Source organism: Panicum virgatum, chromosome 1N (assembly GCF_016808335.1).
Source record: "Panicum virgatum strain AP13 chromosome 1N, P.virgatum_v5, whole genome shotgun sequence".
NCBI classification, from domain to species: domain Eukaryota; kingdom Viridiplantae; phylum Streptophyta; class Magnoliopsida; order Poales; family Poaceae; genus Panicum; species Panicum virgatum.
This window is the reverse complement of record NC_053145.1, coordinates 47,195,019-47,219,974: the sequence shown is the minus strand read 5'-3', so window position 1 is coordinate 47,219,974 and position 24,956 is coordinate 47,195,019. Positions and strand designations below refer to the sequence as shown.

The 24,956-nt window shown below is 50.7% G+C and overlaps 5 protein-coding genes, 1 non-coding gene and 1 pseudogene across 7 annotated transcripts; 5 read left to right on the top strand and 2 right to left on the bottom strand.

Moving 5' to 3' along the window:
- Positions 1-1,933: 1,933 nt before the first annotated feature.
- LOC120656204 (CTL-like protein DDB_G0274487) lies at positions 1,934-17,284 on the top strand. 2 transcript variants are annotated; one of them, XM_039934237.1, is made up of 7 exons: positions 2,229-2,836; positions 4,506-4,689; positions 4,784-5,008; positions 5,126-5,242; positions 5,596-5,829; positions 5,988-6,240; positions 16,843-17,284. In XM_039934237.1, the coding sequence occupies exons 1-6, from the start codon at positions 2,229-2,231 to the stop codon at positions 6,195-6,197; spliced, it is 1,578 nt and encodes a 525-aa protein (XP_039790171.1). In that variant the 3' UTR covers positions 6,198-6,240; positions 16,843-17,284. The 2 variants fall into 2 exon arrangements, with proteins under 2 accessions (XP_039790170.1, XP_039790171.1); XM_039934236.1 differs by lacking the exon at positions 16,843-17,284 and having other exon boundaries at positions 1,934-2,836; positions 5,988-6,692.
- Positions 8,717-10,440, top strand: LOC120656206 (cell number regulator 2-like). The gene is made up of 3 exons (XM_039934239.1): positions 8,717-9,126; positions 9,216-9,500; positions 9,861-10,440. Exons 1-3 carry the CDS (start codon positions 8,913-8,915, stop codon positions 9,938-9,940), a joined length of 579 nt encoding a protein of 192 aa, XP_039790173.1. The 5' UTR covers positions 8,717-8,912; the 3' UTR covers positions 9,941-10,440.
- On the bottom strand, positions 11,349-12,441 carry LOC120653597 (testis-specific gene A8 protein-like). Its single transcript, XM_039931306.1, has 2 exons — positions 12,039-12,441; positions 11,349-11,407 (listed from the first exon to the last, which is right to left on the bottom strand). Exons 1-2 carry the CDS (start codon positions 12,439-12,441, stop codon positions 11,349-11,351), a joined length of 462 nt encoding a protein of 153 aa, XP_039787240.1.
- Positions 15,456-15,562, bottom strand: LOC120657800. The gene has a single exon (XR_005668336.1). It is a non-coding gene; the product is annotated as a small nucleolar RNA R71 (small nucleolar RNA).
- Positions 17,285-18,585: 1,301 nt separating the features above from the next.
- On the top strand, positions 18,586-19,953 carry LOC120656205 (cell number regulator 2-like). Its single transcript, XM_039934238.1, has 3 exons — positions 18,586-18,884; positions 18,974-19,258; positions 19,472-19,953. Exons 1-3 carry the CDS (start codon positions 18,671-18,673, stop codon positions 19,549-19,551), a joined length of 579 nt encoding a protein of 192 aa, XP_039790172.1. The 5' UTR covers positions 18,586-18,670; the 3' UTR covers positions 19,552-19,953.
- Positions 19,954-20,179: 226 nt separating this feature from the next.
- LOC120656207 (cell number regulator 2-like) lies at positions 20,180-22,383 on the top strand. Its single transcript, XM_039934240.1, has 3 exons — positions 20,180-21,520; positions 21,646-21,936; positions 22,029-22,383. The coding sequence occupies exons 1-3, from the start codon at positions 21,346-21,348 to the stop codon at positions 22,109-22,111; spliced, it is 549 nt and encodes a 182-aa protein (XP_039790174.1). The 5' UTR covers positions 20,180-21,345; the 3' UTR covers positions 22,112-22,383.
- Positions 22,384-22,993: 610 nt separating this feature from the next.
- LOC120653596 lies at positions 22,994-23,618 on the top strand (annotated as a pseudogene).
- Positions 23,619-24,956: the final 1,338 nt, after the last annotated feature.

The following is a 24,956-nucleotide window of genomic DNA, read 5'->3' as shown; positions in this document are numbered from 1 at the left end:
ATTTACTAGGAGTTTAGTATGGAGAATGAAGTCAACCTTAAGTTATTTTGTAGCTATTAACACATGCACAATGAAAATTTTTGATAAAGAATTTTTAGAGTATATAACATTCCGTAAAAATACAGGATATTACAGCTGCCATCAGAGGATTTGTGTGTGCTCCTGCTTGCCAAATCGGGTCGGGGAGCAGTAGATCAAGCCTCCCCGTTGTGTCGCCGATGACCCTACAACGGGTGACGAGCCGACGATTTCCGCTTGGGTTACGAGCCCAAGCCGTGGCTCGCGAGACGACGGCACCCCCGGTTCGTCAATTAATAACACTTGATAATCGCAATTAACCGGATAAAGATGATACATGCCCTTAATGTCCATCCATGATCCATTCATACAATTTTATATGGTGTGGGATCCATCTTAGTGTTTGCTAAGAAATTTATACGCAGCAGATTTTTTTTCCCTAGCAAAGCACCTCTTGAGGTGTCATATATATTTGCACCTTGGTCAGGATTATACTGACCCCTGACGGACCTCTCGTGTGCAACCGGAGGGAAACGGACGCCCACAAGGTCTTGTTTGGTTTGTCTGTGCTACTCACGCTATATTTTTTTTTGCATGCATGACGTACTAAATAAAATTTATTTGCAAAACATTTTTACAGATGAGTGCAATTTTGCGCGACAAATGTAATGACAGTAGTTAATTGATGATTGGCTACAGTATTGATACAGTAACCATCCTCTAATCGTACAATCAAAGACTTTATTAAATTCGTCCCGCGAAGTAGCGCAGGGTTGTAAAGTTATTTTTTTTATTACAAGTTGTAAAGTTATTTTTGTAAATTATCATTGTTTAATATCCGTAATTAATGATCAAACTTTGTGCTACTTAGCCCAAGCAAACCAAACAGGGCCGCTGCCCGCTGCAACGCTGGATCCAGCCCGGCAGATCGTCGCCAACCCAAACGCTCGGCATTTCCGTCCCGGCCTCAGCTGGCCGGAGCAGCAAGCAGGGTTAAAAAAACCGGCCGGAACCGGTCCGGTTACCGCGGTTACCGGTCTAACCGGCCCGGACCGGTTCCGGTATCGGTCGGTTAGAAACCGGTCCAAATTCAAAATTTAAATTTAAATTCAAAAAATGAAAAATTTCCAAAAAATTTCTAAAAATACTTCAAGGTGCGACGAATCTAATGGTGTCAAATTTTCTCTAAAATTCGTTCATATAGTATATTTTGCGGGGATTTGAAGTTAAACAAAAAACGTGCATACAAAAGTATACAAATACAATGTAAAAGTAGTACAAAAGGGTTGGAGGGTTCATTTAGACTAAAATATGTTATACAAACATTTATTTAGTATACTTTGCGGGCATTTAAATTTAAACAAAAAAGAAAAAAATTTGAATTTGACCGGTTACCGGTCGGGGTTACCGGTCAAACCGACCGGTAACCGGTCAAACCGGTTCGGTTTGACCGTCAAACCGGCCGGCTAACCGGTGCTGACCGTTTCAACGGGAATATTTGAATTCAATTTTGAGTTTGGGCGATATAAACCGGTTACCGGTCCAACCGGTCCGGTAAACCAGAACCGGTGGCCGGCGGTTTGGGTCAAACGGTCGGAAAAAAAACCTTGGCAGCAAGCAGGCACCCAGGGACGAGCGGCTCCCGGCCTTCTAGACCCCCTGCCCTCCCCGAGGCCGGAGGCCGGGACGCCGCCACGCCGGTCGCGCTCCGCTCCAGCACGAAAACCCCAAGCCTCCCCCAGTCCCCCACCCAAATCCCACGGGACGAGGCTCCGCTGCAGTTGGGCGCCGTGCAGTTGAGTCACTGCGTGTGGAGCCTGCACACATGGAGCCCACGTGGCAGTGACCCAACTGCAGGGAGGTAACTGCAGCGGATCCGGTTCCAATCCCACGCTACTACCAACCCCGCTCGCTCGCTCGCTTGGTGGTCGCGGACGACCCGAACTGCTGCCCCCTCCTCACCCGAAATTCCGCGCGACGTTGCCATCAGTCACCCGGCAGTTCGCTCGCGCGAGTCGTCGCCGCCCCGATGACCGAAACGGTTACTCGTGCTCCCCTAGTCCCACCGCCGCCGCCGCCGCCGAGGCCGAGCAGTTAGCCAGTTACCCCTCCTCTCCCTCCGCGTGACGCGCCAATCGCTCCCTCTGCCCCGCTAATCCCCATTTCCGGGCGCCGGCGTGACCCCCTTCCCCAATCGCCGATCGCGCGCCATGTCCTCTTCGTCCACCTCCTCATCCTCTTGCGACGGGGGCGGGGATCCTAGCCCCCCTGCGCCGGCGGGGGTGTCTGGTGCGGGTGCGGCGCCGGCGGCGGCGTGGCCGAGGCGGCAGTGCCGGGACGTGTTCTGGCTGGTGGTCTTCCTCCTCCACCTGCTCGTCTTCGGCGCCGCGCTCGCGCTCTTCGGCCTCAACCGCTTCCGCCAGGCCGACCGCTTCAACATCGGCCGCTACGCCAACCTCACCGCGGAGCCCTGGGGCACCCCCGCGGGCTCCCCGGACCCCGCGCCCGCGCCGCCGCCGCCCTCGGTCTACCGCTCCGAGGACCCCTCCGTGCCGGCGTCCGAGCTCACGGAGACGTACTGGAAGTTCTACGGCGCCGCGGGGGGCGTGGGGGCGGCCCTCGCGTGGGCGTGGCTGGCGGCGGCGGCGTGGAGGAAGGACGGCGGCAAGATGGTCATGCGGACCGCCGTCCACAGCCTCACGGCGTACCTCGCCGTCGCCAGCGTCCTGTGCTTCTGGGGGAAGCACTTCTTCTGGGGCGTCGCCTTCGCCGTCGGCGCCGCCCTGCACTTCCTCTACGTCATGTCTGTGCTCGATAGGTACAGTTCACACACCCTCACAATAACCCCTATGCTCTGAATTGGTCTGTAAAAATTATCTGTTCGTTCCGATTTGGGATGAACTTGGACTCTAGTGTAGTAGTGTATGAGGGTGTGATGCAGACACCAAGAAGGCAAGTGAATTTCTACCAATAACATGCAAATTTGAAGAATATCTATTCGCACCTCCTCACCCTTTTAATTGCAAATCTGAACAAACGCACCACTAGTTGTAGCGACCCTGTTAGGTGGTTGATTGATCTTGCTATCAAAACCCCTTTCTGGCAGTTGTCTGCACATGCTGGCACACCTGCGCCGCTGCATTCGTGTGCCATAACATGAATCTTCATTGCTTTCTTCACTGATATGCTCTGTTGGTCTGCTTGATTTGAGTGGGGGAAGGAACAACTTTAGCATAGGTTTGTGCAACATTATTTGCTAGGATTACATCTTCCAGATCAGTTGGTGTAGTTGTATGAAGGGAATGATGGTAGTCGAATGGGTGATGGAAGAGTGTGTGTGTGGAACAATGTTCAAAAATTGGTAACTCAGTGTTTGTTTGGCCACTCAGCCAATAGCCACTATTATACTTACTGGGCTCCCGTATATAAGCTCATATGAGTTTGTCCTAAGTGAAACTTTTGAACTTTGACCATCAGTATCTAAAATCTTATATAGACTGGCAGCACAAGATTAACATTACAAGATGCATCATGGAAACTAATTTTATAATATATAACTAACTTTTTTAAGATAATATATTTTAAGCGATATTGCTACTCAGAATAAGAAACTTGTATTTGTGAGCAGAGGAAGCATGCCATGAGCATCCTGATCATGTGGCTTATAAGAAACATGTTATCACTTTCAGTAGGGGTATGTTCCTTGACATGTCTAGTAGACCTCTTATAAAAGCTATATGGGATGGTTGTAGACAGCCATAGTATCTAGTCCTGAAATCTTGAGACCTGATTTTCTTTAACAAGAAATGGGTAATTATGCTGTTGGATTTCCAGTTAAACCATGTTATGTGTGGCAGGTTTTCACCAATGGGGCCTATGTGCATGAGCACGGCCGTGACAGGCAGTTGCAGCACTGTCAATAGCTCGTAGGATTGAAGTATACTATCTTCATCCAACTAGGCGTATCATCCTTTAGTTCATTTCCCTGCTATCTTGAATCATTTCGTCGGTGTCCTTAGCTATGTCTGTTGGGTCCACCTGTATATAAGGCGCCAAGAGTCTTTGCTTTGGATCCAATAAAGAGTCAAGAAGTTCTGTTCCTCTCCCTCTTTTTGCAACAGTGGCACCTCTACACCATAATTCCTAGCTGTTGAGGATCATGGCTAAAACCTCCCAACCACATCTGTCATACATGTTCTCTTCCAGTCTCATTACAAACCATGCATATATCTGGAGCAGAATTTATTCCGTTTATCTTGTTTGTCTATGCTTGTATGGCCTCTATGTTGTGCCCAAAGGTATACTGCGCAATAAGACAGTAATTTTGCCTCTTGGATTTCTAATAAATTGGAGCCTCAGACAATTTATTCTGGAGCTTTTAGATTTCAATTATGTGCTGAAATAGAAACTGTACCTTGTTATACATCTGTTGAAGCATTGCACACTTAATTTTTTTGCATAGAAGTTACTGGGTTGATTTTTGCTAGGTTTCCCTTCACAATGCTAGTACTGCAGAAGGCTGTAAGGATGCTATGGGAACTTCCTGATGTGATGAGGATTGCGTATGCATTTGTGTTAGTCATGCTTTGGTGGATGGCATTATGGTCCTTTGGAGTTTCTGGCATTGTTGCCTTCGACATTCCAAATGGTGGGCAATGGTGGCTGCTTTTGGTGAGCGGGCAAGTTTTTATCATAGTTCTATATCAATATTTAATGCTTTTTAATATTATTTAGATTTTCAAAATAATTTCTCCTGTATTTGCAGATTTTTTCAGTAAGTTTATTTTGGACTGGAGCTGTCCTTAGCAATACGGTCCATGTCATTGTATCAGGAATGGTTTTCCTCGTTCTCATTCATGGTGGTCCAGCTGCTGCAACGATGCCCCCAAAACCTCTTCTAAAGTCCCTTCAGTATGCTGTAACAACTTCATTTGGAAGCATTTGCTATGGTTCACTTTTTACCGCTGCTATTAGGACTTTACGTTGGGAGGTTTGCACTTTACCTCCTCTTGTTGTACTCAGTTGTTTCACTTCCTTTTTGCTGTTCTCATCATTTTTGTCTTTTTTTTTAATCCTTACTCCCTTCCTTTCTTGTATCAAACTACAGATTCGTGGTATTCGTTCTAAAATTGGCAGCAATGAGTGTTTGCTCTGCTGTATTGATTTTTTGTTTCATATTGTGGAGACGCTTGTTCGCTTCTTCAACAAATACGCATATGTACAGGTGAGTGATTTCTATCTCTACAGTAGTTTTTTAGATGTAGATCATGGCTATATTTGAAGTCTACATGTTCCAGCTGTTTTCTGCTTATGATTTGTGCCTCTGCACTGACAATCTTTTTCTTATTGTTTTAAGCTATAGCGTTTAATTTATAACAGTCAAAGGACCTTTTGCGTGCTTGGATATTTTTTTTTTACACAAATGCATCCGATTTGTGACCCAACCACTGGTTGTAGAGAAATATGAGAACTTATTATACTAACAATTTATCTCTATCCTCTTGCTATGGAATTTTTACTACTGACATCATGTTATCCGACAAATGCCTATTGCCTAACATGGTTTTTCATTTTCAGATTGCGGTCAATGGACAGAGTTTCAATCGCTCAGCTAGGGATGCCTGGGAGCTGTTTCAATCCACAGGGATTGAAGCACTTGTCGCTTATGACTGTTCTGGTGCTATCCTCCTGATGAGCACAATTTTAGGTGGATTAATAACTGGAACTTGTGCTGGCGTTTGGACATATTTCAAACAAAGCGATAAAGCCATTATGGTTGGTTCAACCTCTATGCTTATGGGTATGATACTGGTAAGTGCATGTATTTTTGTATGGCTGAAGTAACTAAGGAAAAGAAATGCATGTTCCAAGTTAGTTTTTGTTAACTGTACAAACTTTTTATTGGATCATTCTTGTTCAAATTTTTGTGTATAGTTACGTTTGAGACTGAGCGCTGCTATATTTCACAGGTTGGGCTTACCGTTGTGGTTTTGGAAAGTGCTGTCACATCAATATACATATGCTATGCTGAGGATCCCCTTTTGATTCAGAGATGGGATCCTGAATTTTTCGAACAACTGTCAGAAGCACTACATGAGCGACTGCAGTACCGAAGTGCGCGAGCTCGCCAAGTACTGAACGGCCGTCTTGATCATTTGCCACATACCTCAAGTATTTGAATTGCACGTCAGATATTGCCCATTTCTGTCAAAACGTAGGCAGGTATTTCCGAAGAAGTTTTGGATCTCCCTGCCATTGAAATATACAGGAAGACATGTTCCAGGCCATTGACATTTAGAGAACTGAAGCGCCCCAAAAAACATGAAGGCCTTCAAAAACCACAGAATGTTTTGAAATCCCATTGAAGTCTAGTCTCCCATGTTCATGCTTAGGTCTTACTACAATGTCACTTTTTATTTGTGTAGCCCTTCGTGGTAAGATAGAAATGGTTAAATCCATTTGGAATTTGTTGCCAGAGTGGGTACAGTTGGAACATTAATTTGTGCGGGTTAGTCAGTGCGGTAATGTGTTAGGTGAATCTTTCTTTTGTAGCCTTAGACATGCAGTCTGACAAAACTATATGGAGCAACAGCATTGCGGTTGGCCGGTTGTACAGAACATTACTGCTTAATTCTCATACTAAATGAGTAGATGGTCTGGCTGATGTTTGCTTATGTTCGCTTGTGCTATTCGTGCCTTCAGGTTAAGCCATATCGATAATGATTGGGCTGCAGCAGTTTTCCTGTTAAAAGAGGGAACAGGTAGCAGTTTCGTATATTTGTTTTTTGATGTTGCACGTGGCGCTCTGATTGCCCAGTTTGCTGTGCAGGTGTACACCGAAAACTATTTTTCGGCACCACCGCACCAGTGTGACCCACTGCCTCAACTTGTAGGCGTCCACATGCGTTGCTGATAGCGGATGTCATCATTGCAAAGAGAGTGAGGTAGGTGTCTTTCCACGGTTGTTATCATGGCCTGTGTGTCTGCACCAAGGATTACATTACCGGTGATACAGCATTTATCAGTGAGTTCCGGTAACGATAATCGGTTGAAAATCGGTGAAAAATCACAAAAACCGATCGGTAAAGGGATCCAAATTCAAAAAAACGAAAATCGACAATTTATCGTCGATAATCGATGCAAACCGAACGATTTATCACTTCGCCTACTGAAAATATGTTTTGGCAGTGGAAAAAATATAAAGGTTTGATAGCATTTAATTTTTTAATTATGTATTGTATTATATTAGATAAATTACACATATATGCACAATTTTGCACTTGAAGCCAATGCCAATCTTCTCTCCATGTTCCCAAACTAAGTCCTGATTATCAGACATTCACCTGCAAGAGGGAAATCGAACCATATCTGTGTCAAAATTATGCTACGAATAAATGATACTCACTCTTAATTTGTACCATTTATTCATACAATATAAAGTAAAGGCATGCACCTTGTTTTCCTATTTAACATAGCATATTGTACAACAATAAACTTTTCTCCGGGACTAATATCTAAAACTGTAGCCTATATTTTATATCTGTGATACAACCAACCATCCAAGGAATATTGTATACCAATGTAGTATATTTGGCCAAATCGGTGAGTAGAAATATAAAAGAAGCTGACCTGAACCGAAAATCATCCGATACAAATCGATAATCAACAATTTACCTCGATTATAGAGGCCACGATCACAGCTCCCTCGCTCCCAGCTGCAGCATCATCGATAATCGCTGCATATATATCGATTATTGGCCTTAATCTCACGAAAAATATTTTTCCCTAAGCAAACAATTGTTGCTTTCAACATGTGACAACACTCTGGAATCAAGAGAAGGTCTAGTTTTTTATAAAAATAATTTCTCTACTTTTTATGATTTTTTTTAAAATTTTGAATTTTCCATTGAAATCCACCGAAATTCCAGTCGGTTTACGTTTTCAGCTAGTATCGGTAACGATAAATTTCACCGATAATCGCGATTATCGAGCGGTTTTGTATTCCATGGTCTGCACTACTGATGGTGAGTGGACGCCGCCTTTGTCTCATCGAGGAGAGAAACAGCATGTGCTTTCGGAAAGAAATGCAGATCATGTTTAACAGTTTCTTGAGTTTGGGTAAAACGTACTGCATGTACTGGGGCGGAGCGGTGAGCAGCAGCGGTAGCTACTACCACTGCGATCTCAGTGATTGGTGAACCGCCCGAACAACTCATCAACAACGAACATGTCCCGCGACCTCAGTTTGTGCGGGTACAGCAAGCCATTTCTACGAGTACACGGGTCACGGCTGTTGATGTGATCAGTGAAAGGAGAAAGATCATCCTTTGACTACGGAGTACCCATTAGTACGAGTAGCTTACTAAAACGAGCGGCAGAGGAGCGAGGCAGATTCCGGTCTCGTCCAGTCATCCAGACCAGCGCACACTCGACTGATCATTCCATGGCCGTGAGGCCGTCGATGGATGGGTGGTGTCAATTGTCAAACCAGGTGCCCCGTCGTACCCGGCGGGCGGGCGACGACTTGACCCCGAGCGCACCGCCCGGCGCCCCGGCCACGGCCGGAGTTCGGCCACCGCCACACCCTGACGTGGACTGCCGCGTCCCCCTCCCCCGTCGACTTTGGAAGAAGAGTCCAAGGCAGGCAGTCCGCAGCCATAATTAACTGATCGCTCGCGACGCGCTGCCCGGAAAGTGGCGCGACCCCTGGCCAGAGCGCGCGCGCGGCGGTTACCGTCGCGACTCGCGACGTCGCCCCTCCTCTCCTCGCCGATAAATAACGCGCCGCGGGGGGCCGGGCGGACGCCAAATCCGACCGCCCAGGCTCTCGCAGGACTCGTGCGCCGCTGCCCTCTCACGGTCGCCCCCCGCCTCTCGTCGCGGCGACGCCACATATGGCCATGTACCCGAAGCAGGTGGAGGAGGGTGTGGCCCCGCTGCGGGGCCAGGCGCCGCCACCGCCGCCGCCGGCCACGGGCTTCCCGATGAACGGCGGGGGCGGCTACTACCAGGCGGGCGGCGCGACGGCGGCCCTGGCGGTGCACGCGAAGGCGCCCGTCGCCGCGTGGTCCACCGGGCTCTGCAACTGCTTCGACGACTGCGGCAACTGTGAGAAATCGATGGCCTTTTGCAACCGGTTTGCGTGTCTCCGATACGAACATCCGGTCCTGACCTGACCTCTGCGTCTCGATCTGCAGGCTGCGTGACGTGCCTGTGCCCGTGCATCACGTTCGGGCAGATCGCGGAGATCATCGACCGGGGGTCGACGTCGTGCGGCACCAGCGGGGCGCTGTACACGCTCGTCATGCTGCTCACGGGGTGCCAGTGCGTCTTCTCCTGCTTCTACCGCGCCAAGATGCGCGCCCAGTACGGCCTCCGGGAGAGCCCCTGCGCCGACTGCCTCGTCCACTGCTGCTGCGAGTGCTGCGCCCTCTGCCAGGAGTACCGCGAGCTCAAGAAGCGGGGGTTTGACATGAAGCTAGGTACGATCTCGCAGTTTGGTGGTTGTTTGTTCTTCTTTATCCATTCAGATCACTCAGTTCACTTGATCTTCTAGCACGTCACTGCACTGCCGGGAATTCAGTTTTCATCTTGCTAGCCCAGTAAAAAGTTTCCGACACGCATTAAATATAGTTGAAAAAATAATTAATTACACAGTCTAACTGATTATCACGAGCTGAATCTTTTAAGCCTGATTAGCCCAGATATTATTTATCAAATAACAACGAAATGTGCTATAATACTAAAATCCAAACTTTTTCGCCAACTAAACACACGCTAAATATTCCTACTGCAGCGTGTCCGAACAGATGTTGAGCCGTTGGTTTTCTTTGCGTTTGCAGGATGGCACGCGAACATGGAGAGGCAGGGGCGCACCGCCGCCACCATGCCGCCGCAGATGCACCCCGGGATGACCCGCTGACGATGCCACCGCTCGATCGCCTCTGTTGCGGATACCAAATGCTACACATGGCCAGCCTGCATCAATTCTATTTCTATCCCTAGCTGCTTCCGGCTATTGCTGCGCGCCCGTGTATAATTAATTAAGACATGGCCTACTCTGCTAGTCTACTATGAGCTTGCCATGTGAAGGAGAACTCTCTGTTTGGTAGCTCTGAAAATTAGGACTTTTAGCTGGCGTCACGGGAACTGATGCAAGTTGCTTTGACTCGAGTGTACTCCATGGACAACAAAAGAGTTGGCTTCTTGCTTGTTCCCCTTTGGACAACAGTAGAAGAGTAGAGTTGTTGCTTCTTGCTTGCACCCCTAGCACGCCGCTAGAATTGCAACAAGAGAATAAATCCATAATCTCGATATAGCTTTCAATCCATAATTGTCTCAGAAAAATGAAAAATCCTAGGTTATTAAGATTTTTCTTACCAATTCTTATGAAAAATTATAAAGAATCTAAGGTTTTCTTTCCGTGCTCCGTCCCATAACTTTTTTGAGTCAAATTATGTGTTATTGATAAATTGTTGTGTTGTCTTATTTTTCAATTGTCACAAAATTAATTATAGCATGCAGACTATAGTATATTTGAAAGGACAAGATAGTTGGTACTTGCTATGATTGCACTCTTTTGTGGAATTTTTTAGTCTTTTCATTCGCTGTCACCTATAGCACGTTGGCTGGACATCTCCCGGCTGTGGGCAAAAGCTGCATGCATGGTGTGCCATCTCTGCTCGTGGCATTGTCCTCCCATGTTTTAGGGTGTAGATGTATGCTGCACGCGTAATCCATGCGCAATCCAAATTTTGCAGAGCCCAGAGAGAGGCGTCGCAGACCAGGTAGCTAGATATTGTACCAGAAGCGCCGGCTATTAAAGCCGGCCGCCCGGTCTCTCGTACGGCTTGCAAGTTGCGTTGCTGCTCTCACGATCGCCCTTCCGATCCTTTCGGTTCTCCAAGGCCGATCGATCGCGGACCTAGGGTGCGGTGCGTAGGCGACGCCATGCAGCCAAGGGCTGACGAGGAGGGTGCCGCGCCGACGGCCACAGGCTTCCCGGCGAGCGGCGGCTACGAGGCGGGCGGCGCGAGCGCGGCGGCCTTCGTGGCGCCGGCGGGCCCCGCCCCGTGGTCCACCGGGCTCTTCGACTGCTTCGACGACGTGGGCAACTGTGAGGACGAATGATCGGAGCGCTTGCTCTCGGTTGATGCCGTACGTGTCTCTCTGATCGATCGATCGTTCATCTGCCCCGTGCATCGGCATGCGTGCAGGCTGCGTGACGTGCCTGTTCCTGTGCATCACGTTCGGGCAGGTGGCGGAGGGAGTACTTGATATGTACTTTCATGATGACGCTTCCAGAAAAATAAACCACGGCATAAACGCGTTCAAACTGTTGATCGCATAAACACCAGCGACGTCGAAAGTTCTACTAGATCACACCAAACTAAATTAAAAGATGGACTGCAGCAGACACAGTTCTACTAGATCACACCAAACTAAATTCAAAGATGGACTGCATCAGAGAGTTCTGCTAGATCACACCGAACAGATTTCATATCTGGTCAAGCTGCTGCTGCTCCTGCCTATGCAGATAGGCTCCGCTGAGATCGGCTCCGCTCGGCCCACAACGCCGTTTACGCGGCTGCGGCGACGAGGGCGGCGCTGGTGTCAACGGGGGACCGCCGTCCCCGCCGTCCCCGCCGCGCCCGCCGTCCCCGCCGCGCCCGCCTTGACCACCGTCGCCGCCGCGGCCTCCTTTGCCGCCGCGCCCTCCTTTGCCGCCGCGCCCGCCGCTCCCGCCTGCCCCGCCTGCCCCACCTGCCCCACCGCGCCCGCCAGGCCCGGCGCTCCCGCCACGCCCGCCAGGCCCGCCAGCACCGCCTACACCGCCTACACCGGCTGATCCGCCTTTACCTCCAGCGCCGCCGGGGGCGGCTTCTTCGGCGCGACCGCGGCGGCGTCCGATGCCTCCAAGGCCGCCATCGCCGCCGCGACCGCCGCGACCGCCGCGACCGCCGCGACCGCCGCGACCGCCGCGACCGCCGTCGCCGCCGTCGCCGCCGTGAGGGCCAAACGCGGATCTGCCGCGGCCGCCGGGGCCGCCGCCCTGGCCCGGTTGGCCAGGCTCGCCGGGCTCGCCCCTGCCGCCGCGCCCTCCCCTGCCGCCGCGGCCTCCAATGACGAGAAAGCCGCCGGCGCCGCCGTGAGGCCCGAACACGGATCCGCCGCGGCCGCCGCCCTGGCCAGGTTGGCCGGGCTCGCCAGGTTGGCCGGGCTCGCCCGGTTGGCCTCCCCTGCCGCCGCGTCCTCCCCTGCCGCCGCGTCCTCCCCTGGTTGCCATTGGTGGTGGGTGGAAGAGAAGGTGCAAAACCTAGACCGAGGAATGTGTATATATAAGGGCGCCGGCGATGCCGACTGGGCCGTGCTGTGCGCGAGCTGGACCGGCTCGCGGGGCAATGACGGGCCGAGCTCGACCATTGGGCTTGTGGCCAGGCCGGGCTGGCTGGGTTGGGTTGCGAGCTGGGTTAGGGACTTAGGGTAGGGTAGGGTTCGGTTCAGTTAGGGCTTTGAGCCGGGTCAGGATAGTTAGCTAGGTTAGAGCATCTCCAAGAGTTTCTTATCCATCTTTCCCATCTTTATTTTTTTGGAAAAAAGAAAAAACAGTCTCCAATTGTCGGATTGTACCCGGCGGTAGAGTTTCAGGATGTGGATCTCAGAACCAAGAGTTCGATGGTAACACGAAGACACAGGGACTTAGACAGGTTCGGGCCGCAATGAGCGCAATACCCTACGTCCTGTGTTCGGGGTTGCATTAGGGTTTGTGAAATGCTACGAAAAAAGGAGTCTCTCTATGGGTCGGCCTACGTCTCCTTTATATCTAGGAGTCGTAGGGGTACATGGAATGATATGCTCGGGTTGCTTTACAAGAAAGGAGGTTAGTTAAGATCCCTAGATATCCGGGCTTCTAACTAGAGCCTCTCAACCTAATCCACTGGGGATCCCATCCGTGCACAGCCGAGTCCTGTACGCCGAGTAGTCGTAGCCGAGTCACCGAGCAGGGTAGTCTCCCGGGTTCGGGGACCCCACTCGGCAGGGAGGTACATAGATCTACCTGACAGAACCCCACGACGACAGAACCCGACTCGGTTACTGTTGACGGCCATAATTTCACATTCTAAGTCGTCAATTTCTCGAAAATAACATGAGCCTTGCACTATGTTCCATTCATATTTTGTTTAAATCTAACGAGTTCCATGAGTTTTGGATGAGTTGTGATTCCAGGAACAAGTACACTAAAATTGAGCAGAATTGAGCAAAATCCGAGGCCGGCCGGCCTGGCACCTCCAAAGACATGACCCCCGCTTCAAACCAGTGGCAATGTGACACATTCAAGGGGCTCTAAGTCGAGGATTTGGCCTTGGTTCAACTGGAAACACCGAAAGGCCTCAACATCCATCCAAAGACCCACAAGCCAGCCCAAGTTCACAAGTATTTCGAGAACCCACTTCCCTGGATATTACACCAGACCAGAGCAGAGCCTCGGCCAAGTCAGAGGCCGAGATGGGCCAGAGGGAGGCCGGCCGGCCTCCCCATGGCCGGCCGGCCTAGCAACTGCAACACCGGCGCAAAACCAACTGCCATCCGCCTCCAGGAAGTGATCAGAGCCGTTATCCGAAAGGCGGCGGCCACGTGGCGGCACCCCCAGACCGGCCGGCCTAGGGGAGGCCGGCCGGCCCCACTTTGCAGCGTCTCAAGCCCCGGCTTCACGTGGAAGTTAAGCACACCGACCTTACCTGCTTTCAACTGACGCTACGGGGAATAACTGCCAGTTACCGACCTTGTGAAGGTTATAAAAGGAGGCACCATCCATCACTTCAACACACACCATTGGAGCTCTTTTCTTCCACTTGTACTTTCTAGAGTAGGTTAGTAGCTTGGGAGTTAGAGTCGAGTCGAGCTTGCTCAAGATTCTGGAGTCGTCGGAAGTCTGGTATAGCTCTTGTATCTTTCTTTTGACTTTATTAATATAAGTTATCTTCTTTACTTTTCCGAGTCAGTTTTACTTTCCATAGTCTTTTATTTACTCAAGTCTGAGGTTCAGCTTGAGCATGGATGTTTTTTTCCCTTTAGCTTAGGCTAAGTTATCTCTCCTAGTGATCGGGAACTTATCTTACGGGTTTTCTCGCCCGGACTAGAGTAGCTCAAGTTAGTGCTCTAGGTTGAGGGGGATTTCTCTCGAAGGCCTCGAGAGAAATCCTAGCACCGAGTGCAGACGTGGTGTCTGACCTTAGTGTTAGCTAGAAAGTGTGTTCCACCCCACAGAACCATTGTTGTAGTCGGTAGGTGGTGACAGCCCTATCCGTCCTTTGTAGTCCACCACGTTCGGATGTTTTCATAGCAGTAGTGCAGGTTGCCGTTGGACTCCCCTCTCATCTCTTTCTGAAGTCCTTCCTCTTCTAGCCACCGAAGTAAGCTCTGCTTTCCCGAGAACTAGTTCGGTGCTTCGTCTAATCTAGAGAGGCTAGCTCGATAGTTCAGAAGTGTATCAGGTGTCTTATCTCGCTCGTTGTTCTCCCAGCTCTACCTCTCTAAGGTTTAGAATCTCCGTGTGTCACTCGGTCATTGCCTGGCCACTTATCCTACCTACCTATCTGGCTTACCCCCGTCTAGTCAGTCGGTCGATTAAGCTAGTACGGTTATCAATCGATTTACGATACACTTTTTACCATAGTGCTTCCCTGAGAAAAAAAATGATACCATGGAATACTCCAAGGTGAAGTGCTACAGCGGTGATTCTGTGCGCTTGCAGGATATCTATTCTAATCGGGCATAAGAAACGCCAACAAGTATTTCTGGCGCCGTTGCCGGGGAAGCAATTGGCTAAAGATATCGTAGATAGTTTGATAAACTATACTAGTTTATCGCCGCTAACCCTAGCGGGCTTACCATTGCGCTCTCCATCTTTTGATCGATGCAGAGCAGTGCATGACCGGTTTCGACCTACCAAGTAACTTCCACCCAAATCTAGAAAGAATTGGGAGAATCGTGAGACACCGCATCGTCCCACCTCAGAAAAAGCTCACTTGGCCTGTCAGTTCACCCTCCACTTCAGCATCCCCATCCATGGCTCAGAAGACTCTCTGTCAGTTTTCCGCCCCGTCCAGCAGCCACATTCCTACTGGACTGAATGTCAACCAAGCCGGCAATGACGACTTTGAGCTGAAGACTGGACTCGTGAACATGGTCCAAGCAAGTCTGTTCTGCAGAAAGGCATCCGAGGATGCCAACGCCCATCTCCATAACTTCCTAGAGGTGAGTAACACCATCAACCCAGAGGAACTACTCTGGATGACGTCTGTCTTCGCCTGTTCCCGTTCTCACTGCTCGGGAAGGCCAAGACGTGGTTCTACTCCAACCAGGAAGCTTTCACGACATGGGAAGCTTGTTCAAATGCATTCCTAACCAAGTACTTTCCAGTAGGGAAGACCAATGCCCTCCGGAACAGGATCACTGGAATTCAGCAATTGCCGGATGAGACCATCCCGGAAGTCCGGGAGCGTCTCCAGGAATACATACAAGCATGCCCACATCACGGCATAGAAGAGTGGCTGATCATTCAGAACTTCTTCCATGGCTTGAATCAGCAAGCCCAGGACCACGTTGACGCAGCTGCGGGTGGTTCCTTTCTTTCTCTCGATGTTGCGGGAGCAAAGGCGCCGATTGACAAGATAGCTTCCAACCAAAGTTGGAAAGGAGAAAGCCAGCCAGCCCGTCCCAGGGGCGTGCATCAAATTGACACGGTCGACATGTTAGCTGCCAAGTTGGAACTTCTGATGAAGAAGCTGGAATCTCCGCACCAGGAGGTTAATCAACTTTCGGAGTCTCGTATGACATGTCAAACATGTGGCGAGACTGGGCATTCGGGCACTTCGTGCCCCTTAACTCAAGCGGACGCAAACTTCGTTGGGAGCAACAACAATCCCAACTCAGGATTTCGTCCTCAGCAGGATTGGAACTCCAAGCCCAACCTCCCCTTCGGTCAACAACAAGGTACAAATTTCAATAACAGCTTTCAACCCACCTTAAAAGACCTAGTGTACGGCCAAAAGCAAATAAATGATAACATTAGTAGGAAATTTCTTACTAATGACAAGATCTTAGAATCTATGGCTGCACAACTAGAGGGATTCAGTTCTGTTATTAAAAATCAACTGAGCTTTAATAAGATAATAGAAACTCAAATAGCTCAGCTTGCGTGCCTGGGAGCTGTTTCAATCCGCAGGGATTGAAGCACTTGTCGCTTATGACTGTTCCGGTGCTATCCTCCTGATGAGCACAATTTTAGGTGGATTAATAACTGGAACTTGTACAGGCGTTTGGACATATTTCAAACAAAGCGATAAAGCCATTATGGTTGGTTCAACCTCTATGCTTATAGGTATGATACTGGTAAGTGCATGTATTTTTGTATGGATTTGTATGGCTGAAGTAACAAAGGAAAAGACATGCATGTTCCAAGTTTTTTTTTTGTTAACTATACAAACTTTTTCTTGGATCATTCTTGTTCAAAATTTTCTGCATAGTTCGTTTGAGACTGAGAGCTGCTATATTTCACAGGTTGGGCTTACCGTTGTGGTTGTGGAAAGTGCTGTTACATCAATATACATATGCTATGCTGAGGATCCCCTTTTGATTCAGAGATGGGATCCTGAATTTTTCGAACAACTGTCAGAAGCACTACATGAGCGACTGCAGTACCGAAGTGCACGAGCTCGCCAAATACTGAACGGCCGTCTTGATCATTTGCCACATACCTCAAGTATTTGAATTGCATGTCAGATATTGCCCATTTCTGTGAATCCACCGAAACGCAGGCAGGTATTTCCGAAGAAGTTTTGGATCTCCCTGCCATTGAAATATACAGGAAGACATGTTCCAGGCCATTGACATTTAGGCCTTCAAAAAACATGAAGGCCTTCAAAAAGCACAGAATGTTTTGAAATCCAATTGAAGTATAGTCTCCCATGTTCATGCTTAGGTCTTACTGCAATGTCACTTTTTATTTGTGTAGCCCTTCGTGGTAAGATAGAAATGGTTAAATCCATTTGGAATTTGTTGCCAGAGTGGGTACAGTTGGAACATTAATTTGTGCGGGTTAGTCAGTGCGGTAATGTGTTAGGTTAATCTTTCTTTTGTAGCCTTAGACATGCAGTCTGACAAAACTATATGGAGCAACAGCATTGCGGTTGGCCGGTTGTACAGAACATTAGTGCTTAATGCTCATACTAAATGAGTAGATGGTCTGGCTGATGTTTGCTTATGTTCGCTTGTGCTATTCGTGCCTTCAGGTTAAGCCATATCGATAATGATTGGGCTGCAGCAGTTTTCCTGTTAAAAGAGGGAACAGGTAGCAGTTTCATATATTTGTTTTTTGATGTTGCACGTGGCGCTCTGATTGCCCAGTTTGCTGTGCAGGTGTACACCGAAAACCATTTTTCGGCACCACCGCACCAGTGTGACCCACCGCCTCAACTTGTAGGCGTCCACATGCGTTGCTGATAGCGGATGTCATCATTGCAAAGAGAGTGAGGTAGGTGTCTTTCCACGGTTGTTATCACGGCCTGTGTGTCTGCACTACTGGTGGTGAGTGGACGCCACCTTTGTCTCATCGAGGAGAGAAACAGCATGTGCTTTCGGAAAGAAATGCAGATCATGTTTAACAGTTTCTTGAGTTTGGGTAAAACGTACTGCATGTACTGGGGCGGAGCGGTGAGCAGCAGCGGTAGCTACTACCACTGCGATCTCAGTGATTGGTGAACCGCCGGAACAACTCATCAACAACGAACATGTCCCGCGACCTCAGTTTGTGCGGGCACAGCAAGCCATTTCTACGAGTACACGGGTCACGGCTGTTGATGTGATCAGTGAAAGGAGAAAGATCATCCTTTGACTACGGAGTACCCATTAGTACGAGTAGCTTACTAAAACGAGCGGCAGAGGAGCGAGGCAGATTCGGGTCTCATCCAGTCATCCAGACCAGCGCACACTCGACTGATCATTCCATGGCCGTGAGGCCGTCGATGGATGGGTGGTGTCAATTGTCAAACCAGGTGCCCCGTCGTACCCGGCGGGCGGGCGACGACTTGACCCCAGGGTTTAAAAAACCGGTGGTACTGTTCAGAACCGGAACAGTAGCACAAAAAATTTACTTTTGTATTTTTGGATTTAGAAGACTAAAATATAAAAAACCGGACCCGGTTTACTGTCTCGGACCGGACCGGAAACGGGAAAAAATCCCGGAAACCGGCGGTTCCCGGACGGTTTTTGAAACCCTGCTTGACCCCTAGCGCACCGCCCGGCGCCCCGGCCACGGCCGGTGTTCGGCCATCGCCACACCCTGACGTGGACTGCCGCGTCCCCCTCCCCCGTCGACTTTGGAAGAAGAGTCCAAGGCAGGCAGTCCGCAGCCATAATTAACTGATCGCTCGCGACGCGCTGCCCGGAAAGTGGCGCGACCCCTGGCCAGAGCGCGCGCGCGGCGGTTACCGTCGCGACTCGCGACGTCGCCCCTCCTCTCCTCGCCGATAAATAACGCGCCGCGGGGGGCCGGGCGGACGCCAAATCCGACCGCCCAGGCTCTCGCAGGACTCGTGCGCCGCTGCCCTCTCACGGTCGCCCCCCGCCTCTCGTCGCGGCGACGCCACATATGGCCATGTACCCGAAGCAGGTGGAGGAGGGTGTGGCCCCGCTGCGGGGCCAGGCGCCGCCGCCGCCGCCGCCGGCCACGGGCTTCCCGATGAACGGCGGGGGCGGCTACTACCAGGCGGGCGGCGCGACGGCGGCCCTGGCGGTGCACGCGCAGGCGCCCGTCGCCGCGTGGTCCACCGGGCTCTGCAACTGCTTCGACGACTGCGGCAACTGTGAGAAATCGATGGCCTTTTGCAACCGGTTTGCGTGTCTCCGATCCGAACATCCGGTCCTGACCTGACCTCTGCGTCTCGATCTGCAGGCTGCGTGACGTGCCTGTGCCCGTGCATCACGTTCGGGCAGATCGCGGAGATCATCGACCGGGGGTCGACGTCGTGCGGCACCAGCGGGGCGCTGTACACGCTCGTCATGCTGCTCACGGGGTGCCAGTGCGTCTTCTCCTGCTTCTACCGCGCCAAGATGCGCGCCCAGTACGGCCTCCGGGAGAGCCCCTGCGCCGACTGCCTCGTCCACTGCTGCTGCGAGTGCTGCGCCCTCTGCCAGGAGTACCGCGAGCTCAAGAAGCGGGGCTTCGACATGAAGCTAGGTACGATCTCCACTCTCCAGGAAAAAAAAAATTAATGGCGGGCAGTAAAGAAGTTAAATTGTTAGTCCCATAATTGTAGTTTGGTTTATCCAATCACTCACTCAGATCACTTGATCGTCTAGCGCGTCACTGCACTGCCGGGAATTCAGTTCATCTCGCTAGCCTACTACTGCAGCGTGCTAGCTGATGTTGCGCCGTTGGTTTTCTTTGCAGGATGGCACGCGAACATGGAGAGGCAGGGGCGCACCGCCGCCACCATGCCGCCGCAGATGCACCCCGGGATGACCCGCTGACGATGCCACCGCCGCCGCTCGCCTCTGCTGCGGATACCAAATGCTGCACATGCCCAACCTGCATCAATCATCCTACCCCTATACCTGCTTGGGGCGGCTACTGTGGCGCGCCCGTGTAGTTAATTAAGACATGGACTACTCTGCTATATATGTGAGCTTGTCATGTGAAGGAGATCAACTCTCTCTCTCTCTCTCTCTCTCTCTCTCTCTCTCTCTCTCTCTCTCTCTCTCTCTCTCTCTCTCTGTTTGGTACAGTAGCTCTGAATATTAAAACTTTTAGCTGGCGTGACAGGAACTAATGCAAGTTGCTTTGACTCGAGTGTACTCCATGGACAACAAAAGAGTTGCTTCTTGCTTGTACCCCTTTGGACAGGAGTGGAAGAGTAGAGTTGTTGCTTCTTAGCTTTTGCACCCGTAGCACCGTAGCATGCCGCGGCCGCTTGAATTGCAATTGCAACAAGATAATAAATCCAGAATCTCCATATAGCTCTTAATACATAATTGTCTCAGAAAAATGAAAAATCCTACAGGTTATTAAGATTTTTCTTACCAATTCTTATGAAAATTATAAAGAATCTACGATTTTCTTGCTGTGCTTCATGCCTCCATCCCATAATGAGCTGCTTTTTTCAGTCAAATTATTAGTGTTATTGGTAAATTATGGTGTTATCTTATTTTTAAATTTTCACAGAGTTAGTTATAACATGCAGATAATATATTTGGATAGGTGGTGCTTGCTATGATTTGCACTCTTTTGTGGAATGTTTAGTCTTGGAATTGCACTCTTCATGGGATATGGAGTATGTAGTATACTAGTACTTTTGTTTTGATCTATAAGTATATGAACATTTGCTCTGAATATTATGAGGGGACAGATCATTCCACTTCTCTAGAATTTCTAGAGCTGGTCAACCCAAATAGCTGCCACTTGATAGCTGTGGTAGTGTGGGTCCATGCGGGTGTCGCGTCTCGCGGGTTGTGCGGGTAAGTAGGGGTGGTAAAGGAATTTAATTTTTAGCCTAGATAATTTAAGGGCCGGATTTTAAAAGGGTCTGGGCTCAAATCTTATACAATTTTGAGTTAAAAAATTTAAGAGCCAAATAGAATTGTGAAGAGAGCATTAGGATCATGGCCCGTTACCACTAGTTACAAGAGTCAAGTATTGGCATATAGCAAGGTCGCAGTGAGCATTCCGTAGGCGGGTAAGAAAGTTCAAGATGAGAATAGATTTGGGGAGCTCGTGTTATAGTATAGGAAAACTACTGCAACAATCATAATGGTGTAAACGTGTCTTTTTATCTAATTTAGAAAATGTATTTAGATGTTACTAATTTTACCTTTTCATTCGCTGTCTGTCGCCTATTGCATAGGTTGGTTTGGAGTTTGGACATCTTCTCTCGCCTGTGGGCCAACGTTGCATGCAGAAATGGAACGAATTTACCATATTTAGGTGTGCCATCTCTGCTCATGGCATTGTACGTCGTCCCATGTTTTAGGGTGTGGAACTGTGGATGTATGCTGCACGCATAATCCATGCGCCGCAATCCAAATTTAGCAGAGCCCATAGGCGTCGCAGACCAGCTGGTAGATATTGCACCAGAAAAAAAAAAGACATTGCACCGGAAGCGCCGCCTATTAAAGCCGGCCGACCGGTCTCTCGTACCGCCGGTACGGCTTGGCAGTTGCATTGCTGCTCTCACGATCGCCCTTCCGATCCTTTCGGTTCTCCAAGCCGAGGAGCGAGGGAGCTAGGGTGCCGCGCCAGCGGACGGTGCGCTGCGGCGGGGCGACGCCATGCAGCCAAGGGCTGAGGAGGGTGCCGCGCCGCCGGCCACAGGTTTCCCGGCGAGCGGCGGCGGCGGCAGCTACGGGGCGGGCGGCGCGACCGCGGTGGCGGCCTTCGTGGCGCCGGCGGCCCCCGGCCCGTGGTCCACCGGGCTCTTCGACTGCTTCGACGACGTCGGCAACTGTGAGGACGACGAAGCACCCGACGCGCTTTGCATTGCTCGCTCTCGGTTGATGCCGTGTCTCTGTGATGGATCGATCAGTCATCTGACGAGCTTGCTTGCATGCATCGGCATGCGCGCCGTGCAGGCTGCGTGACGTGCCTGTTCCCGTGCATCACGTTCGGGCAGGTGGCGGAGATCGTGGACCGGGGGTCGACGACGTGCGGCGCGAGCGCGGCGCTGTACACGCTCATCGCCGCGGTCACGGGGTACGGGTTCCAGAGCGTCTTCTCCTGCTTCTACCGCGCCAAGCTGCGCGCGCAGCTCGGCCTGCGGGAGGACCCCTGCCCCGACTGCCTCGTCCACTTCTTCTGCGAGCTGTGCGCGCTCTGCCAGGAGTACCGCGAGCTCAGCAACCGAGGCTTCGACATGAACATAGGTATGCATTGCAGCAACGCATGCACGCACTGCACGCCCACTGAACTTTATTTGCTCCCATGTTCTAAGCCGACGCTGGTTTTGCCTGTGCAGGATGGCACGCGAACATGGAGAGGCAAGGGCACGCCGCCGCCGCCACCATGCCGCCGCAGATGCACCCCGGGATGACCCGCTGATACTGCCGCTCGACCTCGCCTTTGCTGATGCGGATACCAGATGCTAGACATGCCCAACCTAGCTGCATCTATCCCTCTCCTCAGGGGGGCGGACCTAGAACTTTTTCAGAGCCTGGGCCAAACATAGCAACGATAATAAATTGATGTTGTTATCTTTTGCTACCTTAAATTGTGGTGATGATTTATAGCTTTGTGTCGGATACAAAATTATCCTGGATGTGCAGCTCATAGATACAACGGCAAAATTACCATGCATATGCAATTAAATCATGTATTTTTACTATTGTATATTATTTTGTACCTGAATAAATTATAATGTACACATACAAGCTAGTGCACGGCTCACTGGGAGCCCGGGCACGTGCCCAGGGTGGCCGGGCCTTGGGACCGCCCCTGCCACTCCTTGCGCGCACGTTTAGTGTAATGTAATTAAAGATATTGGCTACTATATAAGTAGTGAGTTTGTCGATGTTGTTTGGTTCGCTTTGAATATCTTCTGCAGTCAGCGATGGATATAGTTTAATGCTCTAATACTCCCTCCGCTTTGAAACGGGCCCAAGATCTCGCGGGTGAGGGGTTTCAAGCCCACCCCGCCGGTTGCGTGCAACTGAAACGGGCCCAAGATCTCCCCGAGCCTGCTAGCCTGCTCAACCCATTCCTGAGCCCAGAAGGATGAGGCTCCCTGTACTACTTGTTCCTCCGCCCGCGTGCTCCGCCGGTCGCCGCCGAGCACGAAGAGAACAGGGTAAGCGGATGCATCACGCTGCCGCTCCCGATCTGATGAGGCCTAGTCACCTAGGATTTCGGTTCACGCGCTAATGTTGGGGATTTTTTCCCCATATTCTGCTTGGTAATTTAGATTGTTTCTTCTAGGCGATCCGACCCGGTGGTGGTGCGGTGCGGTGCGGTTTCGTTGCGGAAATTTTGTTGGGGGATCGCTGCTGGCGGCGCCAGCGCCGGCGCCGGAGGTGAAGATGATCCGTCTTCAGACATACGCGGCGTTCAGCCTGCTGGCGATGGCGTCGGTGGTGCACTACGCCTTCAGCAGCCGGGAGCAGTTCTACCCGGCGATGGTCTACCTCTCCACCTCCAAGATCTGCTTCGTGCTACTCCTCAACACGGGCCTTGTCGCCTAGCAACTCGTCAAGCGCCTCTTCCTGGGATCGCTCAGGGAGGCCGAGGTCGAGCGCCTCAACGAGCAGTGCTGGCGGGAGGTCGTCGAGATCCTCTTCGCGGTCACCATCTTCCGCCGGGACTTCTCGGTCTCCTTCCTCGCCATGGTCGCCGCGCTGCTCCTTGTCAAGGCAATGCACTGGCTGGCCCAGAAGAGGGTCGAGTACATCGAGACCACACCCTCCGTGCCCATGCTCTCAGCCTCTCACACATAAGGATCGTCTCCTTCCTGGCCTTCATGCTCATCGTCGGCTGCCTCTTCCTGTCCAACTCGCTCAGGTCGCTCATGGATAAGTGGGAGGCGTCGGTTAACATATTCTATCTCTCCGTCTAAAAAAATACTCGTATTTTCAGAGAAGTTAATTTGATCAAGTTTATTTTAAAATAATGTTTATGTTTATGTTACAAAATAAGTATCATTGGATTAATTCTGCAATATATTTTCATACTAAACTATTTGAGGTATAAATATTAGTAATTTTTTAAGTTTAATCAACAACAACAATAACAACATAAACTTTTTCCCAAGTAAGTTGGGGTAGACTAGAGATAAAACCCAAAAGAAACAAAGATCACGGTGCAGACACATTGATAACTAGTTTCCAAGCACTCTTATCCACAACTATCTCTTTAGAGATATTTCAATCCTTAAATTGTCTTTTAAATGACTCATCTCAAGTCGGTTTAGATTTACCTTCACCTCTCTTTACATTATCGACCCGCTCTAGAACCCTACTATGCACCGGCGCCTCAGGAGACCTCCATTGAACATGTCCAAACCATCTCAACCGATATTGGGTAAGTTTATCCTCAATTGGTGCCACCCCGACCCTATCCTTAATAGGTTCGTTCCGAACTCTATCACTCCTTCTGTACCCGCAAAACACTAACATCCGCATCTCTGCTACACTCAGTTGCTAGTTCAGCACCGTATAACATCGCCGAGCTAATCCCTATCCTATACTCAAATAGAACTCGCCTTTTAGGGGGTGTTTGGGAGCACTCCACTCCACCAATTTTGGCTCCACTCCATGAAAAAATACTCAAACACCACTAGCAGCTCCACTCCACTCCACAAAAAACTAGCTCCACTCCACCTTTTTTTAGAGCTCCTCAAGAGGTGCTCCACCCATTCTTGGAGCTGGTGGAGCTGGTTGAAATTACCCACCATGCCACTGGTTACACACTTTTCCCATACCCCTTCACACAGAAAAAAGAAAAAGTCAACACTCCTCACGAGCAGTGCTCCCCGCAGCCGAGCACCCCGCCGGGGCTAGCATCCCCGCCGCCGTTTCTCGCCGCCCGGTGCCGCGGCTCGCATCCCCGCCGCCAGGTCTCGCCGCCCCGCCGCCGCCGCTCGCGGACTCCGTGCAATCGCGTCTCGACGCCCCGCCGCCGCCGCCGTGCTACTCTCGTGCCGCACAGGTGACGCCGCCGTCGAGCTCGCCCGCCGGTTCCTCCCCTTCTCGCGCGGCGTCTCACCATTGCCGCTCCCCCAATCCAGGTGCTCGCGCCTTCCTGACGGATCTTGGAGCTCCCGGCGCCACGCCCAGACTCTGTCGCGCCCGGCTCTCCGCGCCGCGCGGGCGAGGGGAGCGGCGGCGGAGGCGACTACGGCTGCCTCCCCGCCTCGGCCTTGGGCCTCCCCGCCGCCACCCCGAAGCGCGCCGTG